This window comes from Parus major, chromosome 4 (assembly GCF_001522545.3).
Source record: "Parus major isolate Abel chromosome 4, Parus_major1.1, whole genome shotgun sequence".
Lineage (NCBI taxonomy): Eukaryota > Metazoa > Chordata > Aves > Passeriformes > Paridae > Parus > Parus major.
Genome location: NC_031771.1, coordinates 31,899,174 through 31,926,345, shown reverse-complemented (window position 1 = coordinate 31,926,345; position 27,172 = coordinate 31,899,174). Strand labels below are relative to the sequence as shown.

At 36.1% G+C, this 27,172-nt stretch overlaps 1 protein-coding gene across 30 annotated transcripts in view; it reads left to right on the top strand.

The window, feature by feature from the left end:
- The window catches only part of NEK1 (NIMA related kinase 1), a 57,950-nt gene that overhangs the window by 25,240 nt on the left and 5,538 nt on the right, over positions 1–27,172 (top strand). For 12 of the 30 annotated variants that reach the window (XM_033513475.1, XM_033513473.1, XM_033513468.1 and 9 more), the window contains 17 exons: positions 1,073–1,156; positions 1,732–1,815; positions 2,312–2,404; positions 3,462–3,557; positions 4,045–4,218; positions 5,587–5,655; positions 5,738–5,966; positions 7,051–7,203; positions 7,884–8,066; positions 8,654–8,774; positions 8,979–9,061; positions 9,975–10,192; positions 10,840–10,994; positions 11,861–12,072; positions 14,115–14,248; positions 14,522–14,654; positions 19,163–20,613. In XM_033513475.1, the coding sequence (XP_033369366.1) occupies positions 1,073–1,156; positions 1,732–1,815; positions 2,312–2,404; positions 3,462–3,557; positions 4,045–4,218; positions 5,587–5,655; positions 5,738–5,966; positions 7,051–7,203; positions 7,884–8,066; positions 8,654–8,774; positions 8,979–9,061; positions 9,975–10,192; positions 10,840–10,994; positions 11,861–12,072; positions 14,115–14,248; positions 14,522–14,654; positions 19,163–19,182 (2,241 nt within the window). In that variant the 3' untranslated portion in view covers positions 19,183–20,613. Of the gene's footprint in view, positions 1–1,072; positions 1,157–1,731; positions 1,816–2,311; positions 2,405–3,461; positions 3,558–4,044; positions 4,219–5,586; positions 5,656–5,737; positions 5,967–7,050; positions 7,204–7,330; positions 7,393–7,883; positions 8,067–8,653; positions 8,775–8,978; positions 9,062–9,974; positions 10,193–10,839; positions 10,995–11,860; positions 12,073–14,114; positions 14,249–14,521; positions 14,655–16,597; positions 18,134–19,162; positions 20,614–23,137; positions 23,915–27,172 lie in introns of those variants that run through there. The other 18 variants (XM_033513479.1, XM_033513477.1, XM_033513471.1 and 15 more) reach the window with 13 other exon arrangements.

The following is a 27,172-nucleotide window of genomic DNA, read 5'->3' as shown; positions in this document are numbered from 1 at the left end:
TTAAAAAGTTAAAAATAAAACCAAATATTTTCTGAAAAGATGAATATGGAAAATATTCTTTTCCATTTTGTGTGGTTTAATGCTCAAACTGAAAACAGCATTCATGGAACCCTTATGAATGAATAGGAACTATTCGAAATGCTTCCTTTAACTTGTTCTCTGATCCCCTGATCACTAAACCACAGAAGTGCAGTAATGTGCTATTTCCTTGAGCTATTAATTTTTCTTAATTTGAGAGATTATTTAACCAGAATATTTGGATTCAGTCAATAACATCACTGGAGTATTACTGATGTTTCTCTACACACAAGCTTAAGAAAGCCAAAGCCCCTGGCATGTTATAGGGCAGGTCTGTCACATGTATGTGTGGTTGCTATCTTTATCGTATGTTGCAGTCACAAATCAAGGAATTTTTAACCTGTTCAGCAAAAATTTGTGGTATATCATGACTAAAATAATTCAAGTATTCTTTATTTTAATCCAGGAAGGAAACATGAAGTTAAATGATTCTTGTACAGAACTTCCTTAAAGGTTGAAATCCTTTTGGTGGAAAGTCACAGAGTACATCACGTGAACCAAGGCTATACATTGCATGTACACTAGACATTTAGCACAGCTTGTTAGGTTTAATGCATATATTTAAGTGCTTTATTAGATTTTTGAGTCATCATTGTTAAAAAAGCTTACTCTAAGAACATAAAAAGATTCCACTTTCTATTTTAGGCTTGACTCAGCAATGACAGAAATTCCAACTCTGTGCCACCATTTTTATATATTCCAGATGTAGAAAACATATCACAATTTAGGTTTTCTAACATAGCTTGAGAAAATCAGAATTGAATGGAGAAGGCAACTATATTCTTAGAACTCTTCTCTCTCTCTCTTTGGCTACTAAGGATTTTTAGCTACTGCTGTCGTGTTTCGTGTAAGTGAAAAGGACTTATTGGTTAACTTCCGAACATCTGCAGATCTTTGATGGATTTGGTTTCTTATAAGTGAACAGTTATTTGATAAAGCAGATAATTTTACTGCCCCAGCCACCTTAAATTTCATACCATTAAATGGCAAACAGGGTACACTGCAAAACGTGGCAGATACCTATGGAGGCAGGTCCATTTCTGCAAGAGGAAGGAAATCAAGAAACAAGGAGGAGGAGGTACGCTTGCTGCATGTTTGCCACTTGGCGCATCACAAAAATAGCACTATTTTGTCCTTGACTGTGCCCTGTTTCCCTGCATGGTTCCATCTGTGTAACAAAATTAAAGGACTTTCTACATTTCTAGGAAATAATTTACTATTAGTGTACTAAAGTTTGAGTGTGTTTAATTGGTTTTTGTTTTTAAAATAATCAAAATGATAGTTGCTTACATCGATCCGTCTCAGAGAGGTTCTTGAATTTGATACTCATAGGTGTCACTATATCTTAATTCTGTTGTGATAAATGCAACCTTTCCTAGCTTTCAGTAATGTAAAAGGTAGTTATAATTAATACTGAGAAATACATTCATTTTCTTTCTTTTCTTTAAATGAGAATTTTACTGGAGGTTAGTAAATACTAGTGAAGTGATAACAATAATGTTGGGGGGTGGTTCACCCATTTTAGTTTTTTGTGGAATCTGTTATATTTTAAGTTAACTGTACCGGAGATTTGTGGAATCTGATATATTTTAAGTTAACTGTACTGGAGAGAGTTTCCATAGAGCTGAAACTTATTTCATTTCTTTGTGTTAGGAATATTTGGCAAGATTGAGACAGATTCGGCTACAGAACTTCAATGAACGTCAACAGATTAGAGCGAAACTTCGTGGAGATAAGGTTGGTTTAAAAATAATCTTAAATACTTCTGAAGTGGGTTCTATTTCTTTACCCCTGGTGGAAGACTTTTGTTCTAGGCAGTTTTATATAGTCATATATTTTAGACAGCACGTATTGTGAAAAAAACTGGTATTTTAGAGCATTAAACTTGTCTTGTGTATGTCACCTGCAGAACATGCAGCAGTGATGAGGTGCAGCAGGTGAGAGTCCAGCATTGTAGGCCACTTTCCTGTGGCAACAGGAGGCACATTACTTTTTTCCTGACTTATTAAAGCTTCACATATTTTAAAACCAATCCTCCCTGAAAAACCAAACAAATAAACAAAACCTCCACTGATCTCAGAGATGAAGCCCTGTTCAAGTAAACATTGCATTTAAGCAAGGAGTTACTTAGTGAAACTGACCCATGTTAGTCATACAGTCAATTAAAATATTCTGAGTAGGCACTTGTATCACTCAGGCTTTAAATACATGAACTGATGATAATTCCCTGAAGACTTTTACTTTGCAGAGTGAAGCTGCCAGTTCTGATGGACAGGACTCTAGTGAGGAGGCAGAACTGAAACGCAAGAAGATAGAAACACAGAAGGTAAGTGTGGAGTGGGAGGAGATGGAAATTACTGTTGTCAAATATGTTTTATATCTCATGAATTTTCTTATATTTCATTTTGCTATCAGTAGTTTGTTCATGTATCCACTGCAAAGGTGGGGGGGGCGGGGAGGAATTACCTGTATTGAGCAAACAATTCTGTTCAGCTGCTTTGTCCTGGCAATTTTCAAACATGCTGAGACATAGTGTAGTCTATTCTTGCAAGTCAAGGATTTTCCCTATCCAGGCCTTTGAGATTTATCTCTAGAGTAGCTCTAGTCCTAATGGAAATTTGCTATAACTAAAACAGCATTTTGAGGCTGAAAGGGTAAGGAAGATGTACCTTAGACAATAGCTTTATATTAGTTAAAGGAAGACAAAACTCCTTAAATGGGCTGGCATGGGCTATGTGTGGATTGGAATGTGAGTCATAACCCTGTGATGGATTACATTTAAAACAGATGCATTTCACAGAAATCCAGTGTTTGATTAGAACTTTATTCCAAGTGATGGTTTTATATCAATAACTATTTCACAATACTATACATAGCAAGTATTGCTCTTATCTATTCTATGATTTTTTCCCCATCATATGCAAAGTACAGTGTAAAACCAAGCTAACCTTATGCCTAATCTGAAAACTAGAGATGAAACAGCAGTTAAGTTTTTTGTGTTTGAGTAAGTTGATTATATTATATTGGTAATATTAAACTGAATATTTAATTATTTTTTGATTAATGCATTTGGCTTCAAAGCTAATTTTAAGTAGAGATTATAATTTTACATCATTCTGTTTAAGATTACAATGTACACTAAAAATACAACCATGCAAATCAAGAACTGTAATTAAATTTTGAGGAGTTGCCGTTATTTCAACATAAAAGATCAGTTATTATACTTGTGCGGTGGTTTTGTCAGTGGAGTCCTCCTTTCACAGTCTATACAGTAGTGAGGGAAAGGGAGAGGAGTAATCCAAGAATATTCCTTCTTAAAATGTTCCATGAAATAGGTGGCTGATGATTTTATGTTGGTCTTTTTTTTTGCTTATTTCCTGTAGGCCCAAGCAAATGCTCGTGCTGCAGTTCTGAAGGAACAGTTGGAGCGAAAGAGAAAGGAAGCATATGAAAGAGAGAAAAGAGCCTGGGAAGAACATGTAAGAAAATAAATCTGTTACATGCAGTTGAAGTATGTAGGGCCATATCTTTGTTTAAATAAAATCCTATACTGTGATTTCTCAAGACAAGTAGTTCTGAAATTGAAAAGTATCTTGTGTCAGTCAGAATTCCCTATTTAGAAGCCTAACATTGGGTATGCTTACAGGAAGACTTCAAAACACCAAACCTAAGAATCATTAGGATCACCCCAACTATTTTATTAATGGTGTGTTAATGACCAAAACTTATTTTTTGTTTTACATTTCTGTGCTATGGATCAACAAGTCAAGCAAGTGATATTATGACTAGAAAAAGCAGGATGTGAAGCTGACAAACTGATGTGCAGTGGGTAGTTGTCGTTTGTATGAATGTGTGGCATTATTGTCCTTTTGTAAGGATTATATGAGCCTAATTGATAATACTGTGTTTAATGTGCAAAGTCTTGAAATTAATTTTATTTTTTTTTTTTAAATTGAATCTATCCAGCTGATTGCAAAAGGGGTAAGGAATCCTAATGTGCCTTTTCATGTGGAAGATACAGAACATAGTTCTGTGGATGGACTACAAGAGCCTGGAGCAGTTCTTCCTAAGCCACAACTTCCAGTGAAGTCTGGTGTACCTGTCATCTCCATGACTTCTGCTTTGAAGGAAGTGGGTGTGGTAGGTACTTTTGCTAACAGGGTAAAAGGAATGGAAAGGAAATAGATACTGATTGGAAGGAGAATATAGAGAAAATGTATAGGTTAGGTAGAAAAAAATTGTGAAGGTCATTTGTTGCTTCTAATTATGGAAAAGAAATAAAAAAAAGAAAAAAGTAAAAAGAAAACAAAGCTTGGAAGCTGTTGAAACACATCTGTATGCTAAAACTGAAATTCATGTTTTGAACAAAATAGCTTATGATGAACCCTAGGCTGTGGTTTCCATTTTGATCAGGGAAGTTATGTTTAGTTGAAGAAGACATCAACTTCCAGCATTTTCATTAGCCTCTTGGAGAGTTAATGAGTTGGTTACTTGGTGGAAGTGAGTAGATAGATTTTGAATTATTAGGATTATGTTATAGTAATGATTGATTGAACTTGAATGAGCTGCATAGAGAAGAAAAATCTTAAGATTCTTGAATCTGTTAGTACTGTCTCTTCTTGTCTAAAAGAGCATCCTAATTTCTATTTTGCACTCTCAGTCCTGATATTGTAAATATTTACATGTTTACCTCAACTGCTTTATGTTACAATTGTGAAACTGAGCAGGTGAGTGTAACCTTGTACAATTTAAATTTTTAACACAATCTGTGTTAAATTTCAGTGCAGTGTAGTACTTCACACTGTATTCAACCCTGAAGGCTATGACTAAGGGAATAGAGCGAAACTTACACTAAAGAATAGATCTAAAATGTAATACACTGAAAGATGTCCGTTGATAGCTGGAAAAATAAATCATGTTTGGACAAATACTTAAATCATTAGCATATTTTTTCCACATGAACAGTTTGTCTCACAGTAATGCAAGACAGTGACTATAACAAACTGAGAAATAGCACACAGAGCAGTTGGAATTGGAGAATACAGGCCTTGTACACCAATTATAAATTCTACATTTTTGCCTTCAATATGTAGTTTGCTTATTTACATATCACTTGTCTCTTTTCCCTTCTGTTTTTTCTTCACAAATTATTCTTGACTCTGTGCTTGCCACTTTTTTGGTTCTCTTGTAGAATTACTCGTTTGTAGCATAGGAATTCAGGTCGTATCTGGCTTTATCTCTGCATGTTTCGTTCTCTGAAATCTCATTTATCTATTTATATTGAGTGATTCATTTGCTCATCACTTTCAGATAGTGATTGGTTCAAAGATGGGAGGTGCCCTTGAAATTCTGTCCTTGGAAAAGTTTAAAACAAAGTAATCAAGCATTCTGTTTCAGTCAACTTGCACTTGGTATTGGAAAAGTTTTATTATGTCTATTTTTATTCTCAAGATAATTTTTTTCTGACATGTTCTTCTACTTTCTATTTCATGCTTCTTGGACTTAAAGGATGAACATGTAATAACTGCTGCCCAGGAATCTGAGGAGGAAATAAAAAAGCCAGATTTTGCAATACAAGTATGTCAAATTATGTACAGTTTCATTTAGGGTTCCTTTAAGAAAGGCACTATTTTAATACATATGTTGGTCCTTCTTTCAGAATAAGCGAGAAATTCTGAGAAGATTAAATCAAAATCTTAAAGCTCAAGAAGATGAGAAAGGAAAAAAGGAGGGTAAAAATACCTCTGAATCAGGTGGATCTGAAGATGGTAAAGAACAAGGTGACCAGCCACTTCTGGGAGATCGCAAAAAATGGGAATCTGGGGTATCTGAGTTGGTCGTTCCTCTAGCTCAGTTATCAATGGAAGATTCTCTCTCTGGAGCAGAGTGTAAGTACTTTTTTTTTTTCTCCACCACGATATTAGTAAATCAGTTTGCCATGTGTAGTGTGTGGTTTTATAAAGCAAGTATTCTTCATTATTATCATCTTGTTATCAGTTACATGTCATCCGTTTCTAAAAAGCTGATAGTTATGTATTGCCTTAAATAAGGAATAAGGTATAGGCTGAGTAGTTAAATGGCTTGTAGGAGATTCAATAATTTCAAAATTTCAACAACAAACAGTTACCTAATTAAATGCATGGTTACTTGCTTTGTGTTTTTTAAATAGACACTAATTTAACAGAAAGAATTAAAAGTATTTAAAACATATGAAAGTTTCTTATTAAACTTGAAAATTCTGGTTTGTTGTGTTATCAATGGGAAAAAAAAAAACCAACTGAGGGTTTTTTCTTAATTTATATCTGTTGCTTCTTTTGAGACTTTCTTAGCTTTTTCCTTTCTTAAATCAAGACTGTCATTCCAGATTTTCTACTTGCCTTCTCTGGTCTTTTGGTTGTAAGCCCTTTTTCCTGGTTTCAGTATATCTTAATAAAAGGCTGTTTCACATTGTAGAAAGTAATAATCGTTGAGAATGTGACAGACTTGCATCTTTATGTGGTAGTTTTATAGTACTAGAATGTTATAATCTTTTACTCTGTTTTCCTTTGTCACTTCATATCCTGTTTTCCTTGAATGGAGAATTGACAGAAATAAATGTCAAAGGATAGCAAGACCAGAAACTTTCTAGTTGACCATTTCAAGTAAACTTCAAGACCATTCCATGCCAGTGTTAAACATTTCTCATACTGCTTTCTTTTGGAGTGCCTGAATTTCTGAAAAGAGCTACTGCTGCTATTCAGTTGCATATGTCAACTGGTATTGAATAAGTCCTGTTATTGATTGGAATTGGCAGAAGAAAAACTCCAGATAAGCACAGTCTTGTGCCTGACTTGGGGTGAGGTGACATGAGTTCAGGTTTTGTAGCCATTTTAGTTTAAAGTTTTGTGGAGGTTGTTTGTTTGATTATTTATTATATAGAAAATGAAAAAAAAAAGTCTAATTAGAAAAGTTTTTATGTTTGTGTCCCAACAGGTCAAACTCTGGGAGAAGTAATTAAGTTAGATATTGGTGAACCTCACAGGAAAGTCTGGGGCAAAAGCCCTACTGATTCAGTTCTGAGGATCCTAGGAGAAGCAGAGCTGCAGCTGCAAACTGACATACTTGAGGAACAAGATGAGATAAACGGTAAGCATAGTCGATAATTATCTGCACTGCAAGTGTAGTGAGAGTTTATCTACTGAGAAAAATTCTGAAGTAATAGAAGCATATTCTTATATTCTCTCTTGCTTTCTACTTCTGGGTGTTGCCTCAGTTCTGAATGTAAGCACAAGGTGATACTGGAGGACACCAAAATATTTCAAACTCAGTGAAGTGGTAAGAAATTAACCAGGGTGTGCTGAAAGGAAAGGATCTTCATTTTACTGAAAAGTCTTAAACTTCACCTTTTAACAGAAACAATCCTATTTTGTGAAAGGATGTCATCATCTGAATATTGCATTAGATGCTTCCTGTAACATGTTGGCAGCATGTGACTTAACCATATCAGTTGATTTTTTTCTTTTTCTCTTTTATTTTTTTTCTTTTTTGTTTTCCTGGTCAACTCCTGCACTTCATTCTTTCTAAGGCCAAAAGGACTTACATTTTTTCCAAATTTTTTCCTTTTACTAATGATTATGTAACGTATGAAATTCAAATTTTAATACTCCTAGCTTTCTTCATAATAGTAGTACTATGAGCATGCAAACTTTTTTTTCTGTTTTCCTTTAAAGAAACAAAAATTCCCAACTTACCTTATTAGCCACATTGTAGTTTATTATCCAAATATGGTGAAGGACTGTTTAAATAATAGAATGATTTTCTGTTAGGTACTGCAGAACTTCCTGAAGATCATCAGTCTTTATCAGAGGAGAAGGAAGAAAAGGCTTTTTCTCCTGTTGGGGCTCAGTCTTCAGTACCAGTTGGTGTTACAAAGTCTGTCATGACTGTACCAGAAGAATCTCAAGGAACTGGACCCACCCTGGTGCAGAACAAACCTATTATGCTGGATGGTAACTCATTTCATCAGTAATTCTTCCTAAAATCTGTTTATTGAATGTAGTAAGTGAAGTAATGATCCTGTATACTTTTATATCTTCCCATAAGTAATGTGCAGTTTTTTATTAACACATTTTAGGTAGGACCAGGTGGTTTCTATGCCTATGTTGTAATCTGATATGGTAGTGTATTTAGTAAATTTCCAGAAACATTTTTTGTGTCCTTGTAGAAAAATTCATAGTACAAGTAGAATTCTAAAGTGCTTCAAATTTTTTGTTGTTAATTTGGTGGGGTTTTGGTTTGTTTCACCCCATCAATTCTGCTGGAATCTTTTTCCCTATATGATACCAGCATCCTTTTTATCTCTGGGGGCATGTTACAGAGGTTTTTGGAAGACATAGTTCATTGGAGCTTAGAGATACTCTCCTGGTATGAGAATAAAACCTTTTAGCTCTGGGATTATAAAACTTCTGCTGTTTCTGCAAAATGCAGAAAATTATTAAAGCTGAAGGATTTAAGTGCAATCTTAAATTGTATACTCCCCCATCTTTTTCCTTGGTTGGGATTAATTTTTAATAAGGTAAATGACTATTAATTTTAGAGCCTGATGATTTGGAAGCAGAGGTGCTGGAAGAAATGGAAGATAAAATGCACCAGAATAAGGAGAATAAGGAGCTTCCTAGCACTGTTAATGAAGTGTGGGTAAAAGAGAAAGAGGATACGTAAGTACTCTCTTCTGACTTCTCTCTCTCTAGTTCAAACTACTGAGCTTTAACTGAGGTTTATTTGGATATGTCCGTTAAAATTACATTTAGCTAAAGTTTCGTTGCTTGCTGCTGTGTTAGTTTTACTGCACTTGATGACTTCAATAGATTAATGATGATTTTTTACATGGTATTACCCCTTGATGTGATGTGTTACAATAGGGCACAACATGACAGAATGAATGAGGCAGATTCAGAGAAAGCAGCGCTCAACACGGTGCAACCACAAAAGGAATCTCCAGCAGGTCAGTGCAAGTCTCATGTTCCATGGCTTGGCAATGTGGGGTGCTTGAGCCATCCCTTCTTTCTTAATTAACCCCAAAAGAGCAAGTTTTTATTTGTTTCTTCAGTTCTTACTTCTAAAAAGGAGATTTCTGATGGATTAGGGAGACAAATTGGGTATTACATTTGCCGCTTTGGAGGAAAACATGTTACAGGAAAGCTACACTGTGTGTAGATGAACAGGACAGTGGCCCGTACTGATGAGCATCAACTTTCTGAATGTTACAGCTTTTTCAAGTGACTATTTAGGGTGTTATGAGATCTGATTATTTACTTAATAGAATTGTTGCTTTGTTTATGCACAATTTAATTACACAAATACTGAGCTGCAGCTCAATGTTTTAAGTGGCAGCTAATGATAATCTTTTATCTTTATTGCATAGAAGAATTGCTTGTTCTTGGAGGTCTGGGAAGTAACTTCAGAAAAAACATTGTCAATACTGTCAAGTATCATTTGTCATACTCTTGCATCTAGTTAATGGTGGCTTAAGCATACTGGATGGGTTTTTTCCCCCTGTTTGGGCAAATTATATTGAGATAACTTCAAAGAAATCTAGTAGAAGGTGATAAGCAACAAGTAAAAATGGATGACACAGTATCAGACATGGACTGGATAATGAGAAAACAGCCTGAGAACAGAACAGGTTATAGCTGAGGTTGTATATTCTCCGAAAGTTAAAATGGGAAGTTTTCACATTGTAATTGTATTTATTAAAACAATCAAAACTGTTTTAATACTTTCAAAGTGCAACCTACTTTTCCCTTTAATTGTGTAACAGAAATTTGTTATGTACATTCACATAGTTACCTTTTCCTTAAGTATCTTGGGGTTGTAATCTAGTTGGATTTGTAACAGACTTTCTTTTACCACATCAGAAACTTGTTCCAGCGACTCTCAGCAAGCTGAACCCTTATTCCAGAGAGTAATACAGCCCACAGTTTTTCCAACAGCCTCACCAGTTCTGTCAGCTCAGTCTTCACAGGAAGAGTCTTTTGTACCTCGTTCGCGTTCCATATCACCAGCAAAAAATAAAGGCAAAAGTTCATTGCTGATTGGACTTTCTACAGGACTTTTTGACGCAAACGACCCAAAGGCAAGTTTAAAAAACTGAAAAGAAACAGTGTTTTGTTGTATAGTATTATTCTTACTTTCTTATTGAAGTTGACTGAGGCCGGAACAGATGGCACAACTCTTTCAGCAGGTGTTTGTATTTGTCTAGCCATGTCTGCCCTGTAGTTCAGCTTTATTGTGCTCATGGTATCAGCAAGTCTCATGCAGCAGTGTAAGTCCCTGGTTCCACCATTCAGCATCCTATGTTCCAAGTGTTTGTGGAGGAATTTACACTTTCTCTGAGACATTACTGAGGGAGTTCATGAAGACATTCCTAACTTGCCCTATCAGCTTTCTCTGTTTTGTGCAGTTTTTTAGAATTAACTAAATTATCTAATTAATTATTCATTAATAATAAATAAATAAAGATTAATTAATAATTATCTAATCTAAATTAACTAGAATTATCACTATCTTGCAATCATAAACAATCACTGAAGAGAGGAACAAGGATATCTTGTCATTTCTGCCAACCAAGTCATTTTTTTTCTGTAGGATTTAATCCACTAGCACAGCTTCTGGCTGTGAAGCAGGAAGCTTGAAGAACAGTGAAATCTCATTTTAAAGTATTTTGTAAACTCAAACTGTCTTTAATATTTTTACCAAGCAGGCTTTCTGTTGCCTTTGTAGATGCTGAGGACATGTTCACTCCCAGATCTTTACAAATTGTACAGAACTTTAGTTGATGTTCCCAGTGTAGCAGATATGCAGCATCAACATAATCTTGAAACAGATGATACGGAAGATGAGCAAGCCAAAGAAGGACCCTCTGACTCTGAGGATATGTGAGTGTATCAAGTTTATAAATTATTTTAACAGGCATCTTAGATCAAGAATGTTTTTGGTTAGTCACTATTATACACACTATACCAGCATGGAGTTTTTATCCAGATTTTAAATTTTTTGTATTGAATCACCATACACCACCACTTTAAGTCTTGTTCCAGAGAATGGAGAAGCTAATAGGGTATACTGCATACAATAGCTTTCTGAATTTCCTTCCCAAAGTCCATCCAAGGTGTTACTCTGTCTGGTGTTTGCAACTCGCATTTTGCTCAAGCAACTCAAAGTTGATTGCTATTGCTCTTTAAGAAATAAAAATTTCTTTAATATTTCCTTTCTTTCTATGTTCTGGGAATCTTTCTCATTTATATGCTCTACTGTTGTATTAGACTGGTCTTCAAGTCCCCCAAATTCTTTTAGGAGCTTCAAAATCTGACCCTGGAATTAACTATTCCTCACAGCTTGGATACTCTGGTGTATCTATTCTGATTAGATCTAGATCTCTTTTTTGCTTCAAAGACATTTTTATCTGAATTGAAATGTTTTATTTGCCAGGGTTCCATAATAGTGCACAAATACAAGGCTTTTGAAATTACCTTACTAATAAAGTTGAATTGAGGACTTTCTTTTTATGAGACTGTGGGATATCTGTTTATTCCCTGTGAGTTGCATGATACAATGGTATCAATGCTGTAATCGTGTTGGACTGAGGTCCAACAAATAGCTGGGTGAAGGGGGTGGAGGGCATCTTTTTTTTTTCCCTCCAGCTAGACTGGCTTTTTAATTTGCTGCTGAACAAAAGAAATGAGCTCTTTCTACAGGGTTTGTCTTGCAAAGTATTAATTATATAAAATTTTATATCCTTTAGTATGTTTGGAGAGACAGATACAGATTTGCAGGAGCTCCAGGATTCGATGGAACAGTTGCTTAGGGAGCAGCCTAGTGAGGAACTGAGTGAAGAAGAGGAGTCTACTTTAAAGGCTAATGCCATGGAATGCATAACAAATGGTACTGAGCTGGATGAAGGAGATGAAAATAACCCCAGCAGTGAAAGTGCTCTTAATGAAGAATGGCAGTCAGGTATCATTTCTGTTATACCTGTTTTATAAGTTATTTATTCATTTAAAAAATTCAGACACGGAATAATGTTTTAGCTTCATTAACTTGAAATGAAGTAAAGGTCTAATTGATAGTTTTTATATATAAGTTTAAAAAAAAATCAGATAATATTCAGACTTTGTGAATGTTAAGGTCAACATCTAAGTGACATTGCATATTGAAAATTAAAGTTTGGTTGTTTGTTTTGTTGTGATAGTAAGTGCCTTTTTCTCTAAGTTTTCTAAAATTTGGCTTCAAGGAAGATCAAAGACAGTATGCATTGAATAATTTTTAGCTGTAAGTATGAAAAAGAAATAACAATTGACATGACTGGAGTATCTGGGATTCAGCTTAAATTGCAGTTAAGTAATTTAACAGGGAATCAGTAGGAACATGAACTTATTCACCTTGTTCTTAGCCAAAATTAGGTATTAATGCAGTCAGACTAAAAGACAGATAAATAAATTACTGCCTTTAGCATTTTGCATTAGATATGCACAACATCCTGAAGTCTCATTTCTGTATTTTAAATTCTGGTGGAAATAGAAGTATTTTACTCTTGCTGTAAAATTAAGTGCAATTAGAAATGTAGTTATGAAAATATGCAGAAATCGGCAACTCATCTAAAACTAAGATTTTGTGTAATTTTTATTGAAGAAAATTTTCAACCAATTGAACATCTAATAATACATCCCAATGATTATTTTAAGGTAAAATAAACTTTGTTAGTGACTTTAATTTTGTGGCAATGCTGATGTTATACATTGATAACATGCAATGCTATCTCTGTCTGTGGCTCTGCTGTTGTTGCAAGTGCTAGTGTATAACGCCAGTGTTCTACCTTCTAGATATTCCATAAGAATTTCAAGTTTCATTGTTGGGGCAGGGAGAAAGGCAGACCAGCCTTCAAAAGGGTAACAGATAGAACTTGAGACAAAATCTGCTCAAGATCGAGATGTTAAATAGAGGATTAGAAATAATCTAATGCGTTTTTAACCCATATACAACTTTTCTTTTTATTTTAATGATAATTTCTTATTGATTTGACTGTTGATACTTGAATGAAGGATGTGATTTGGTAAGGACTATATCTTACAGTAGTCATATATAAGAATTCTAAGTAGTAGAGTTCTAATACTAACTCATGAAGTCTCTGATCTACCAGGTAATATTATACCTGTTATAATATCTACCAGGTGATATTATATGCTCTGAAATATATGGAGCTTTTCCCTGATAGACAAGTTCTCTCCAAATTTGAATGCTTATTTATTTTTTTCTTGCATTTTACAATGGAATTTTACATAGGGATTCTGTCTTGCACTTTTTAAAACATCCTTTTTGTTAGATTTACCTAATGTTTTACCATTACAAACCTATTTTTAAGGTTTCTGTAGCCTGTAAGCAAAATTATCTTGATTTCTCTCCTGTATCTTATTGCACCACTTGGCATACTCAATTTGCTACCCAAAGAAGATGCACTTATAAAAGAACAAGGAACTCTGTAGCTAAATTAGTACTGGGTTTTTTAGACTTGCTCTATGGAGCAAGATGCATCTCAGGGCAGAAAGTAATGGATGGGTAACATACATCTCCTTATATTTTGCTTAAAGACAGCTGCTTCATTAAAGAACTCCTTTCCCTTGTGTGGACACTCACCAAACGCTTCACAAGTTTCAGCTCAGAAATTTGTAGTGTGGTGGTATGGAATTAGACCTACTTTGCTAACCAAGATTCTGCTTTAAGACCATACCTTGTTTTCCTTCTGGCTGAAAAACCCTGTGGCTAATTTTCAGAGTGGGGATATAGTGGAGATAGCTGGACACTTCCCATTTGGGATTTTTTTAAGAAAGGGACTATTCCTATTTTCTGTCACATTGTCAGAACATCTGCCAACATTATCCACTGTTCCTGAGCTTACCTTTTTGATTGCTTTTAAAGGATGTTTGTTTTAGAGATTTAGAAGCAATATTAAGAATGTAGGAAAACTGAGGGGGTTTTACTGTTGTGTTCTTTCTTTCTAGATAATAGTGATGGAGAGATTGCCAGTGAATGTGAAGAATGTGATAGTATCTTCAGCCATTTAGAAGAGCTGAGATATAACCTGGAACAGGAAATAGGCTTTGATAAATTAATTGAAGTTTATGAGAAAATAAAGGTTTGTGGAATAAGCTCAAGTGGAAATATTTTAAGAAACAAGCACTTAGGACTGTTTGCTATGCCAGTTAACTAATTGGTGTGTGTGACTAGGATAAAAGGTTTTTTCTATAGTCTTTTAATCTGTTTTGGCACACTAAAATATTAGCAGAAAAAACGTCCAGCCAGTGGATTAAAAACTTTCAGTTTAACCATGAACTGCATTTAATAAATTTAAACTATTTAATTTTACACTCATTTTAATTTTGGAAACATGGTTTGATCTTTCCCCTAGGCTATACTTGAAGATGAAGATGAAAATATTGATATTTGTTCAACCATAGTTCAAACTGTCCTTGGAAATGAACACAAACACCTGTATGCCAAAATACTCCACCTGGTAATGGCAGATGGAGCCTACCAAGAAGGTAATCTCAATGTATACTGGCAATTATGGCCTGTCTTATGTTCTTTCTTGATCATATATGACATAGATTCAAAATATACTTTTAAAACATCAAAGTATCACAGAATATAAAGCATGTCTGTGCTTTGGTATATTGATTGGATAAATTAATTAAAATTTTCAACAAAGGATATTTTTATTCCTGCAACAAAATGTGGCAAACTTTGCTGACCACTCTGATCTAACAGAATTTGCATGTACAATCAACTCTAACAATAATTGGCTTACAAAAGGTACAATATAAGTATTTATTTTCTGTAAAACAGTTTCACAGATGGGGGAAAGGAAATACAGCACAAAACTTGCAGAATCAATAACAATTTTATCTTAAGAATTAATGGACTTTTAGCTATAATAGTATTATGCTTTCTATAATGTTACTTTTAATAGGTTGCAACATCACTCCTTTTCTGAAAATTTCATGGAACTTTTTATCGCATAATTAGCATTTTTCAGAAAACCTCGATGTGTATGTACCATCCATCTTAGTTGGTTACTCAGTAAGACATGAAAATAACTTTTTGCTCTGATGCCCTGCCCGGCTTAGCACAGGTTGCAAGGCACATGGATGTTCCTCCATCTTTCAGAGTCACTCCTATGAAAACCACACAGGCTGCCATCAGCGAGGCACTGGTTTTGGTTTTTTTCATTTCTCTCATGTCCAAAATGTAACTGCTGTTACGTATTTTTAGATTACTAATGGTGAAAGCCTTCACTGGAGAAGGGAAAAAGAAGAAATCTAAAATTTTAATTCATTTTATAGAAATCAGAAGCATAATATATTGGCTTTAGAAGTGTGTGTAATGATCACCATTTAATGTATTTCAACTTTCAAGTATTCTAATGCATGTGAACCAATATGTACTTTCTGCATATTTTTCATTCTTTAACAAATGTGTTGCATTAGCAGTGCAAGGCCCAGTAAATGTACAGCTTTCTATGACTTTTATATGTAAATACTTAAGGGGGGGTGTTTTAAAACTAGTTATAAAAACAATCTTTTTTTCCTAAATTCTAATCCAAATTGCATTTTCCTGATTTTTTTTTTCTACTCCTATAGAACTGCTAGGTAAGAACAATCAGTTCATGTTGTTTTCATGCTGTGTTAGAGAAGTTTGACATAAAAATGTCTGAAAAATATTTTTTCAGGCACAATTTATTAATCTAGTGGCTGATTTGATAAGGTACACCACAATAGTTCATTTTTCAAGTGTCCAAAAGACTGGCAATGTAGAATAGGAAAAAAATGGTTACTATAGTGTAACCATTTTCTTTTGCTTGCTGCTCTGCTTTAAGGATATTTTAAAACTAGTACTAAAAGGCTTAAATTAAAATTTGCTGACATGTTGGCATATAAATTATAAGCTGTTGTCTGAGTGAATCCTATTAAAATGAGCTGACTTTCATCTTGCAAAATGCTGATTAACAAGTGGTTATTTTTATTAGATTCAGTTCTAATTCTGTATTTTACAAATCTGTGGTAGCATCCAAAAAATGATAAGAAAAAGTAATTCAATACATTTCAGACACTTAAAAAATCCTATGCTAATAGGGGTGAATAGAGGACAAGTGACAGACAGAAGGATCTTCATGAGCTTCTGTCTCAAAAACCTTATACTCTTCAAATGTCGGGAGACTATCTCTGTTGCTCTTTCCTAAGAGGATTGTTCTAGCTGAAGCAGGCCACTTGAGGTGCAAATTCATTAATCCAAGATGACACGATGGTCAATATTTGTGTGTAGCGCTTTAAGGCAGCTTTAGTCATGGTCACCTCACTGGTGACAGCCTTAGTGGATTCTTGTGTTACTAAATTGTGGTTTCTAGATGGTTTTGTAACTCTAGTTTGACTTGTGTTTATGCGTGTCTCTTTTACACACTGTCTCTCCCCTCTTCTGCTTTTTACAGGTAATGATGAATAAACCTGACTCAGGAAATTCCTTAGTGCTTTTTACATTTCGGTGTCTGAAGTCTGCACAGCTGAACAACAAATTGTAGTGGAGAATGTAACAAGGGACAGGAGAGGCAAGACTTCACAAAAGAATGTTGATTGTATAAAAAAGAAAAAAAAATGCCTTTTAAACTGAGATACCTTTAGAGTTCTCTTGTGTGGATTTGCATACATGTTTCTTAAATATTAGGTGCCCAAAATTAAAAAAACCCCACACCAACCAACAGCAACAACAAAATCAACAAAACCCAAAAACCTCAACAAACCAAACAAATAACCCCCAAACCTGTAACCTCTCAAATTTCAAAAGAAACAGAGAAAGAAATACCTGCATATATTCTGATACAAAACTGGGACCTATAATTAAAACAGAATTTCTTCCATATGAACAGATAGCTGCTATGGTTGAATAGTTGGAAGCATTACTGTGTTGTGGAAATACATCTAGCTATTCACTTACTTTAAGTAGCTTTTCTTTACACCTACACAAAAAAATTGTTTTGCTTTTATTGACCCTCATGGTTGTATTTTAATAGTATCTTAATCTAGTGGTCCAGTTTAAGTATTTCAATTTTATTGTATTTTGAAGCTGAAGGCTTTTGTCACATCTGAAATATCTTGACAGTGTTTCTGAATTAGGGCAGACTGGTACATAAGTCATCATTGAAATGTCTGGGGGTGGGGGTGTGAGATCCATTTGGAGCTAGAATACTCTCTTCCAATATTTTTCTTCTTCTTTTTCTTCTTCCCGTTTGCTATCCCCTTCCCAAAAATCCCAGTTGTTTACCTCTCTTGAATTATGTAATCTGGCCAATGATGATGTACTACACTGTTGAACTGAAGGGGGAGGGGGCTTCCAGTTTAGCTTTGAAGTCTGAGTGTTCTAGTCGTTGCTCAGCAGCCACATGGGAAAATGCAACATTGCAGCCACAAGTGCTGTGTAATACTTCACATCTCCTGGCTCCTGTATTGTGAAAGTTGGTTTGCACCACCATATAAGCAAAACCAACTTTCTTCTGACACACATTTCCTTGTTCCTTGTGTCGAAGCAGTACTATACAGGGCAGACATGAGGGATTCTGTTGTTTTCCAGTCATTGTCTCTGCATCAGCTTTACTGGTTTACTCATTACAGTAAGCCTCTTGTTATGAATTTGATGAACTGTCAAACTTCCAAGTGCCCTACTGGAGAAAAATAGGTTTGGTTTCTTTTTTTTTTTTTTCAGCTACAACCAGTCACAATCTAAAACTGACAGAAGTTGCTTTTCCACAAAGTAAAAACAAATATATACATATATATATATATATTTATTATTTAAACTGTCAAAATATGTACATGATTTTTGTATAATTGTTTTATGGTGTCATTATTAAAATTTTGCCCACTGAGAAGCGTTAATTTTTTAGACAGATACCAAACTTACTCTAGTTCAGCAGTATCATGGGAATCTGCATTGAGAATAAAATTAATAATAAATTGCCTTTAATAGATTATTATTTATATCCTTATTTCTTTGATAAACACCTCTTACTTCATCTGATGGGAAACTATGATCAGTCATTGGAAACAGTGTTGGTTCTGGGCTATGCTGCTTCTCTCATTCCTTTTCCTTCTTTATTTCCTTTTTCTTAACTTCCCAGAGTAAACTTTTTACCAGGCTTCTCTTCCAGTTCACTTTTAACTGCTGCATTATCTATTCAGAGGGATGATCCTCATAAGCATGTCACTCATGGCATTTAGCAAATACACCCTAAAGACTCCATTAAAGAATGATTCTGAATTATTTTCCTTTTTCAGGTTTGATTTTTTCAAATCATACCTTGCCCATCTTTTGGAGGAAGTGAGGACTCAAAACCTTTAGATTTAAAATAATATAGAATAACTGTATGGAAACAACAAAATACACAATTGGTATATTCTGTCCTCTCTGGATTTGAATCACCTTAAGGTGATATAGACTTACTGAAGTTAAGGATTGGGCTGTGTTCACTTCTTTTAAATTGAAGTCATATCATTATTGACAGTCTTAATTTCTTATGCAGTGTACTGGCTTGGTTCTGGTGAGAAAATAGGCATAGTCTGCACACTGCAAGATTTACAAACAGAGATTTTTACCAATTAATAATTTGAAAATTACATGCAGATTGTGGACAGCTTTTCAAGAATAATCTTCAAACCTGCCACCCAAGACTGAATATCCTTGAAATCTCTTAAAAGCTAACTTAAAGCCAACACAGTAAATAAATTTGTCTGCAAAAGGAGCACTTTCATCTGAAACGTTAAATCCATATTTAACTTATTCTACAATGACATCAAGGACAGTGTGGCTGCAAGATAATTAATTGGTCTGTACGCAATTTAATGAAATTAGTTGGGCATTTGGCTTGTGTGCATATTACATTCACCTTGAAGAGTTCTCTGTTGTAGAAATACACAGCATACATAGCAAATTGAGATATGGAATGGTATTTTTCACACAAAACATGTTCTGAACTATGTAACACTGATGTCTCTGTCCTCAGACTTGCTTTTTGACCCTTGAAGCCAACTCAAAGTTCAGTTTGGGAATGTTTAAAAGAAAACCAAAACGTCCAAACAAGCAAAAAACCATCAGCAGAAAGGAGTAACACCCCCAGCAGTGAGCTGGTTTGAACTCAACAGGTACAGTACTCTACCTGGAGCACTGATGCCTAAAACCTTTGAAGAACAGAGCCCAAAGAGGCTTTTGCTCTTCAATTTGCTGAATTCTGATGAGTGCCTATTTGAAGTTACTATTAGAAGAGACTCCAGAAAAATGTGTTATCTGGTTGGGCAACGTGAACCAAAGCAGAGCACAGATTTTTCTGTGGTCTGGTAAGTGAATGGGCTGACTTAAATCAAGTTCCAGTCCACCACATTCCTAACAAGGCTCTTGGTGCACTTGAGAAATCTGCATTATTTATTAGCGATTCTTCCTTCAGCTTTTACTGCTTCTCGGTCCCTCATTTCTCTCATTTGAGCATAAATACTGTGTGATTACTGAAACACTGTTCTCCACTCCGCTCATAGTTGTAAAGCTTTAAAGCGTTGTCCGAATTGGGTGGCGAGCGGGGCTGCGGGTGTTGTGCGGGCCCTTGAGCCGCCGCCTGCAGCCGCCAGGGGGCAGCGCGCGGGCGGGCGCGGCTTCGGGCCCGCGCCGGGGGGAGCGCGGCGAGGCTGAGCCGGAGCAGGAGTTCGTAACGCCCTGAAATTGATTGATTTCCTTCTACAAGGCCGTTTTCTGAAAAATACCCATAAATGCAATGCTTTGTCTGTTTATAAGGCTTTGCATTCCTTTTCCTGGAGATTAGGAGGATCATAGACTCATAGAGTATCCCGAGTTGGAAGGGACCTACGAGCATCATAGAGTCCAACTCCTGGCCCTGAGCTATCACACCATGTGAACTCACTCCTTGAACTCTGGCAGTCACTCTCTAACCACTTCCCTGGGGAGCCTACTCCAGTCCACAGCCATCCTCTGGCGGAAAAACCTTTTTCTGATGTACAACCTCAACCACGCTGACACAGCTTCAGGCCATTCCCTCGGGTCAGCGGTCCCCACAGAAAAAAAGATCAGTGCCTGCACCTCCTCTTCCCCTCACGAGGAAGCTGTAACTGCAATGAGGTCTGTCCTCAGTCTCCTGAGCAGAAAAGTGATCTCAGCTGTTCCTCCTATGTCTTCCCTTCACGGTCCTTCACCACCTTTTTAGCCCTTCTTTGGATGGTCTCTAGCAGCTTTATGGCATAGTATGTCCAGTTTCCCCAAATGACTAGATGCAAATCTAAGTAAAATACAACACTTCTAGCACAGTAGAAATGTATGGTTGGGCTCTGTATAGTCTTCCCTCTGCCAGAGGCTGGGGTAGAAGCATGCCCCTGACTAAATTACTGATTTGACTTATGTCTCCACTAAAAGCACCACATCAAAGCTCAAATAAAGCTATACTCTACATAATTTTATTAGCTGTGATAAACCAAAGACAAATACAGAAATTTGACTTTTCAGTGCTTTTAAATGTTTTTCTTTTCAAATGACTTTGTGCTTTCTCAAGTCCCATTTGCTCATTCATGAAACATATAGACTCAAATTTAGCGTGAAATAGAAATCAGTGGTTAGCATTCCTAAACCTTGGTGGGTTTTTTTGCCACTTTTAGCATAGCAGTTTAAATGGAGCATTTTGTACAGTTTAAGTAGTCGTTTTAAAACCCATAAAGAGCTTCCTTTAAATTAAATTTGTGTGTTAATGCAATTCAACTTTAGATGCATTTCCAAGTTGATATGTTTTCCTGCTGAGCTGGTGAGTTCATCAATTCAAATTGTAGCACTTAGAATGGTTGGCTTGTGCAAGAGTCTTAAAAACACTTCTTCATCAACTAAAGCCTTAATTGAGCTGCTTCCACAAAGATAAATTAATTGGCAGTTCCTTATGAGACGTATATATGCGTGTGTATATGTGTGTGTATGTACGTATACATATATATATATATACATACATATATACATGAGTTCAGCTACTGCTCCTAAATTGCTTGCCTTGAGCATCTCTGATCTGGTACACTCTTCCAGATTTTATTTTAAAATCAAGATGGGATTTAGCCAATTCCATTCACTCTCATTTTAACAACACAACTCAGATAACACACTGAGCAAAAGACTTGGAGAGTTTTTTCTCACGAGCTGCACAACACAAGCCAAAGCCATGGGCAGGTTGCAGAGTGGGAAAACTCCAGCAAGGCAGCATTTGCTTAGTTTCAGGATAGTTATGACAGTTCTTCCTCAAGTCATCCCTGGGCTTGACTGTGTCAAGTGAGGCTGGGGCGTTGCATGATTCACTTCTGCTTGGCTGATGGATGTTCCCTTAGGGACTGTAGTCAGCCAGGAAAAAATACAGTTCAGTTTTAAATAGGACTGTGGCTTGAGCTGATGTAGACAAGCTCTGAGGAGAAGAGAACCAATCAGGTCTTTGGCATACCCTAATTTTTGCTGTATCCTGCACACAGTCCTGACAGTAATCTCTCCCCTAGGGGAAGGGATGAAGTATGCATTTTGGCTGTGTCCTTGATATAGAATAAAACTTCCTTAAATTCAAATTGTAAGCTAACAGACTGTGGTTCTATCTCTCTTTAAAAAAATTAAATATGAAGCAATACTTCAGGGATGCCATACTTTCTTCCTATTGGCTTCCCCATCAGCAATCAAATGTTCTTACTGTTTTTTTTTTTATTGTTGCAACAACTATTCCGAATGCTGTCAGAGAAGTTTTGCAAAACTAAGATATGTAGCCTTTTTCTGAAATTATAGATTTGATGTGGATACAGAAAGGACAGAAAACCTAAGGTGCCCTTAATGATAAGCCACAACTCTCTATTGTGGAGCTCTACCAACTTGACCACTGCTTAAAACTGCTTTTTATAAACTGCTGTAGCTGTTATATTTCCTCTAAATTCTGTTTCTTACTTTGTATGGACGTGTTTAAGAACGGACATGACACTTATTGCCATGGCCTAGCTGACATGGTGATTCTTAGTCAAAGGTTGGGCTCGATGATCTCAAGAGGTCTTTTCCAACCTCATTTATTCTGGTAATCTGTAACAATTCTTGATAAAGGTGTCTGAAAGATAGAAATAAAATGCAACTAATTTGCCATAAATGTAGCACATTTAATTGAGCCTTTCTTACTGACATTACTTTTGATAACTTACATAGCCATTTGGAGTATTTTAATCCTCTTCTTTAAACATTGTAAGAGGAACCTAAAAGATGAAGTCTCGGACAGTTGAGCTTCTCAATAAAGTGTATTTGGACATAACATTGGGCATACTTTTATGTCTTTTAATTATAAGAAGTATGAATATACTCTATTTTTTTATACTCAGTAGTTTTAAGCCTGAATTAGTAGACCTGTATTTATTGTTTCAAAGGCACTAAAATATCTCTGATATGATTTTTAGCTTATATAGCACTTTTTTTCCAGCTGTGGAAAAGCCTAATTGCACTCTATATCCAGCTCCACCGTGGCCTTTAGTACATCAGTTAATGATTGCAATGTCCTGAATAACTTAGCTCACTCTATTCACTTAATATTGCTTTGTCACCTTTCCTCACATGACCACTATCCCTATCTTGTCATTGGACAATCATCTTTGTCCAGAACCTTCAGCAAATTCTGACTCCACAGACCATGAGGTCAGACACTGCCAGGTGGGAAAGGAAGCACAGTTCAGTCCTGGCCCACGACCTTTGCTAGCCATGCAGTGATAACTGAAATAACTACTCTGCTCAGATCCATAACGGGCAGAGTTTCCACCACGACCTCTATCTAGATGTACGTAACAGTAGTGGAGTATGGATGAGCACTGTCATAAGGCCTCCTTCCTCCCAGTAAAATTAAAGAAAGCTTGAGTCAGATCCCATTGTGATTTGTTAAGCTTCTCCTGTTCACCACAATCTGTTCTTTCCCTCTGCTGATGATTATCAGGACCAGCAGAAGGAAATGTTCGCCCACCCTCATGCTTGGTCACGAAGCAGAGCGTCATTGATTAAATTGCTGAGAAGATGGGTGTGAGCCAAAGCACCAGACTCTGAGCTGCAGTTGGTGAGGATATGAACACGTCTTCCATTCTGCTTATTCTGCCACAGTGAACACAATCTCCATCAGAAGGATGGGCTATAACAGATGGAGCTATAACTTAAACCACTTTGTAACAGTTCCTAAAGCTCATCTGTCAAGGATGGTGCCAGACTGCTTGTGCAGTGTTAGTAAGAGAAATTTATGTATGAACATACAATGTGAAATAGGCCTGCTGAGAAGCAAAAGCTATGTAGCCTATAGTGTTTATCTTGCATTAATCAAGTTGTAATGCATTTACTTAGCACTATTTTTGTTTTCGCTTGCTGGCAAAATCCCCACAAATGTTTTATTCTGCCTTACAGCAGTTAAAAAGGTGAGAAGTGTATAACTGAAATAATTTACTAATTGTGTAATTTCCTGGCTTATGGCACTATAAACCATGGAGGCTTCTTAGAGGATCACACTAATCCATAGTATGACACAGGTCAGATCACTTCCTAGAGTCACTAGTTTTAACAAAGCTATCTATGACATTTCAACTCAGGTATTTTCAGCTGAAACTCAGAAGACTGTCAAGCCTGTAAGATGTGGGGTGTCCCCTATCCCTCCATTCTGCATTTCTGTCTTAGTGGTGTCTGAAGAATATGCTGCTCACAGCTACACTGACGGTCATGGAAATTGCAGGTACCTCATTTCTGGAAATTTAACTGCTTTTGCAGCCTTAGGGAATGATGTTTTCTTGCCACAGGATAACAGAGAGGTCAGAAGGCTTTGTGATCATTTGCCATCAGACTGTGTAGAATAATAGAATGTACTGCGGAAAAAAATGCACTGAAAGCATCTGGGAGTTTTTGTGCATACTAGACAATATATTCTATTCTAATTTTCTGTGGCTAAGTTTACTGTTGCTGAGGCCTAGAAGTAGCCAAATAAAACAGCAGGGAAGCCTTTTCTGTGTTTCTTGCCTCCATTTCTCACTAACATTTTTACATTTGCTCCCTCCCTGTTCCAATGGAAGCTGGGGGGAAAGTGCCAAGTGCAGTACTAATGACACGAAGAAAAATACTGAAGGAAGCAGCATGGAGGCCATGCTTTCAACCACTCTCCCTCCCTTGCCCAGGAGAATTCAGTAACCTCTTGACATCTCCCATGGGAAACTTTAAATTAACAAGAGTATTTGCCAAGTAAATACAAAAAAATGGCATTAAAATAGTATTGTTTCTGACTTAATCCTCCTAAAGTCAATGCAGGTGAATTAAGGTTCCCAGAGCAGCTGTAACACAGTAACCTCAATCTTGATGGCTGGGTATGTGAATGTGTATGAGGACTGATTAAAAAACACTTCCATGCACTCACTAATAGTCACTGGGGAAACTGAAAATACAAATGCCAAAAATTAAGTTATAGCTTGTTCCTGGATTGTGCTGGTATATTGGTTAAAACTAATATGTGTACTGCAACACTACCTAGAGTCAAAACATTAATTTGTCCTATGAAAACAGAGGAAAAGGCATTTCATGTTCATTATAATCTGATTTGTTATTCTGCCATATTTTTGCTGGGGTAAACTATTCAAGAATGATTGTTGTGACTTTTGGAAAATATTCTGGCTTTATTATATGCCAGTTGCCAATTTTTCCTCTGAAATCTGATCATGAAGAATAGAGATATGAAGGTATGTTGTACGTCAAGTATCTCCATACCATACTCCCCCACACCCAGAGAATACATTTGCTGCCCAGCAACACTTGCTGGTCATTATTAACTTTGATTCTGCTTGTTAATAGTAGGATTAATAGTAGGATTAATTCTACTTCAAGAGACAGGTTGCTAAACTGGAGATCTGTAGTTTAGTACTAGGAATTGCTCCTTTGCTTCCTCCCCAGCATATTATTTAATTGAACCTGTAGAGATAAATGCATCTGTGCCAGTCCTTGTTTTGTCTTATCTTCTCTTAACTTCCCAGTCCTTTTTGCCACAAGTCAAGTCTTCCATGTATGAGGTAACTCTGCCTTCATGTTCCCCATGCCTGTCATGTAAGTAGGATCAGCACAATAAATCCTGTAAATAAGAATGCTTCCAGAAGACAATACCAGAAAAAAATGCTCACCGATGTGAACTGGTATGCAGGAAAAGACTTAGCACAGGCCATTTGCTGACAGTTCTTTAGAGCACAGCTGCCTTAGCTGCTTAGCTATATATAAGGAATATGACATGGATTAAAAATACATCAGTTTTTAGCACAGGTGTGACCTTAGAGAAGGATTGTGGTAAAACTGCATTAGCAGTTTTCAGGATTTTGGCATACTCACCCATTGTCAGTGTCCCAGTCCATCCACACCCAGAGTTGCTGTTTGCATTTTCTGGGACATGTGGGAAAATATTACTTGAAAATGAGTTTGACTATAGCTCATATAAAGTGTCTATTTAAGAGGTATTTAAGGGCTGATTCTTAGCTGGGGGATGGAATCCAGCTGCCTGTTTTCTTTGGCCTCAAGAGCCAGTTTCATGTGATTTACATTTTCAAAGCTGATTTCACAATGAAAAAGCTTGAGGCTTGGTTTTGAGGCATGGCATGGTTTTTTTGGGATTGGGGTTTCTTTTGGTGGTGGGCGCATGCTAGTGAGTAAATATTTTACAGCCCACATTCCTAATTCTACAAAATCAGTGACTCCAGGCTGTGGGACAATATAAGTAAGCACAAAAGCTGGAATTTATTGCTAGTAATGATCTATGAGATAAGATTTTTCAGCTAAGCCAGTGCGGAGTTCTCTTGCCAGATGTGTGGGAGTGAAAGTGACACAAATCTTAAAAAAAAAGAAAAAAAAAAAAAAAAGAAAAAGAAATCTTTGGCAATCCCAGAATGATTATATAGCCTTGTAGTGCTAGCAGCCTCAGAGAATTAATTTTGTGTCTCAATGTCCTTATTGACTTAGAAGCCAAGTCTCAAGCTTTATAAAAGAAATTCAAAGTAGTGCCATGAATACTCCATAAATTTATCTCACTTCCTTAATCATATTTTGAACAAAGATAGTTTTGGAGTTCTTTTTCCTACATTCCTCTGTTTATAAAGAACTGTGGTAGCAGAACGATAGTGATTCTGCAAAAAGTCACTGGGGAACTTGTCCCTTTATTTCCTTACTTTCATCCCAGTGTAAGTAAAAACTTTTTTTCAGAGTGAAGCTACATCATAAATCCTTGCTTTTTGCTTCCAAGATATCACAGACAAAAGCATGGCTGATACACTGATCACATCCAAACCTCTGCCTACATCCTTTCACAAGTGTACTAGGAAATGCAGAGAATGAAAGCTGTAAAGGAGCTTCTGTACCTTTCAGACAGCCAAGAGGCCTAATTTGTGCTAATGGGGCTGCAACTTTCCTTGGTGTTGAGGGTACATTCCAAAAAGGGATATTAAAGTAAAAAAAAATGCTTTCCCTTGCTATAAGGATGCTGCTTTACTAGTTTGGAATTAAAATGGTAGTGCACTTTAAATGCTGTAACACATTTTAATTATTTATATCCTAGTATACAAACTCTTACACAACCTATCTCATCACTTATGTATGACACCACAGCAGAACTCTTCAAGTGTGGCAGAGATGTTTGAAAAGTAAACATGCTGATAATCCTACTTGCCTGTCACATAACTGTGCCCAGCAGGCACTTTTAGTAAGAGAATGCTATTTTAGGGAAATAAATGTCTCTGAAAAAAACCCAAAAAACTAGCTGTGCATGCTTTTAGGAACTAACATGACAACTTTTTTTTTTTGGCAAACTATTAAACTGTTGCAGTGCATGAAATTCTAAAATAATTAGTTTAGAATTTAATCTTTTTGTAGATTTTGCTGTAAAAACATATGAATTTCATGGAATTCATGAAACCATGTGACATGGAAAGATACCACATATTTATCCTGGAGCGCCTTACCAGTTCCTAAG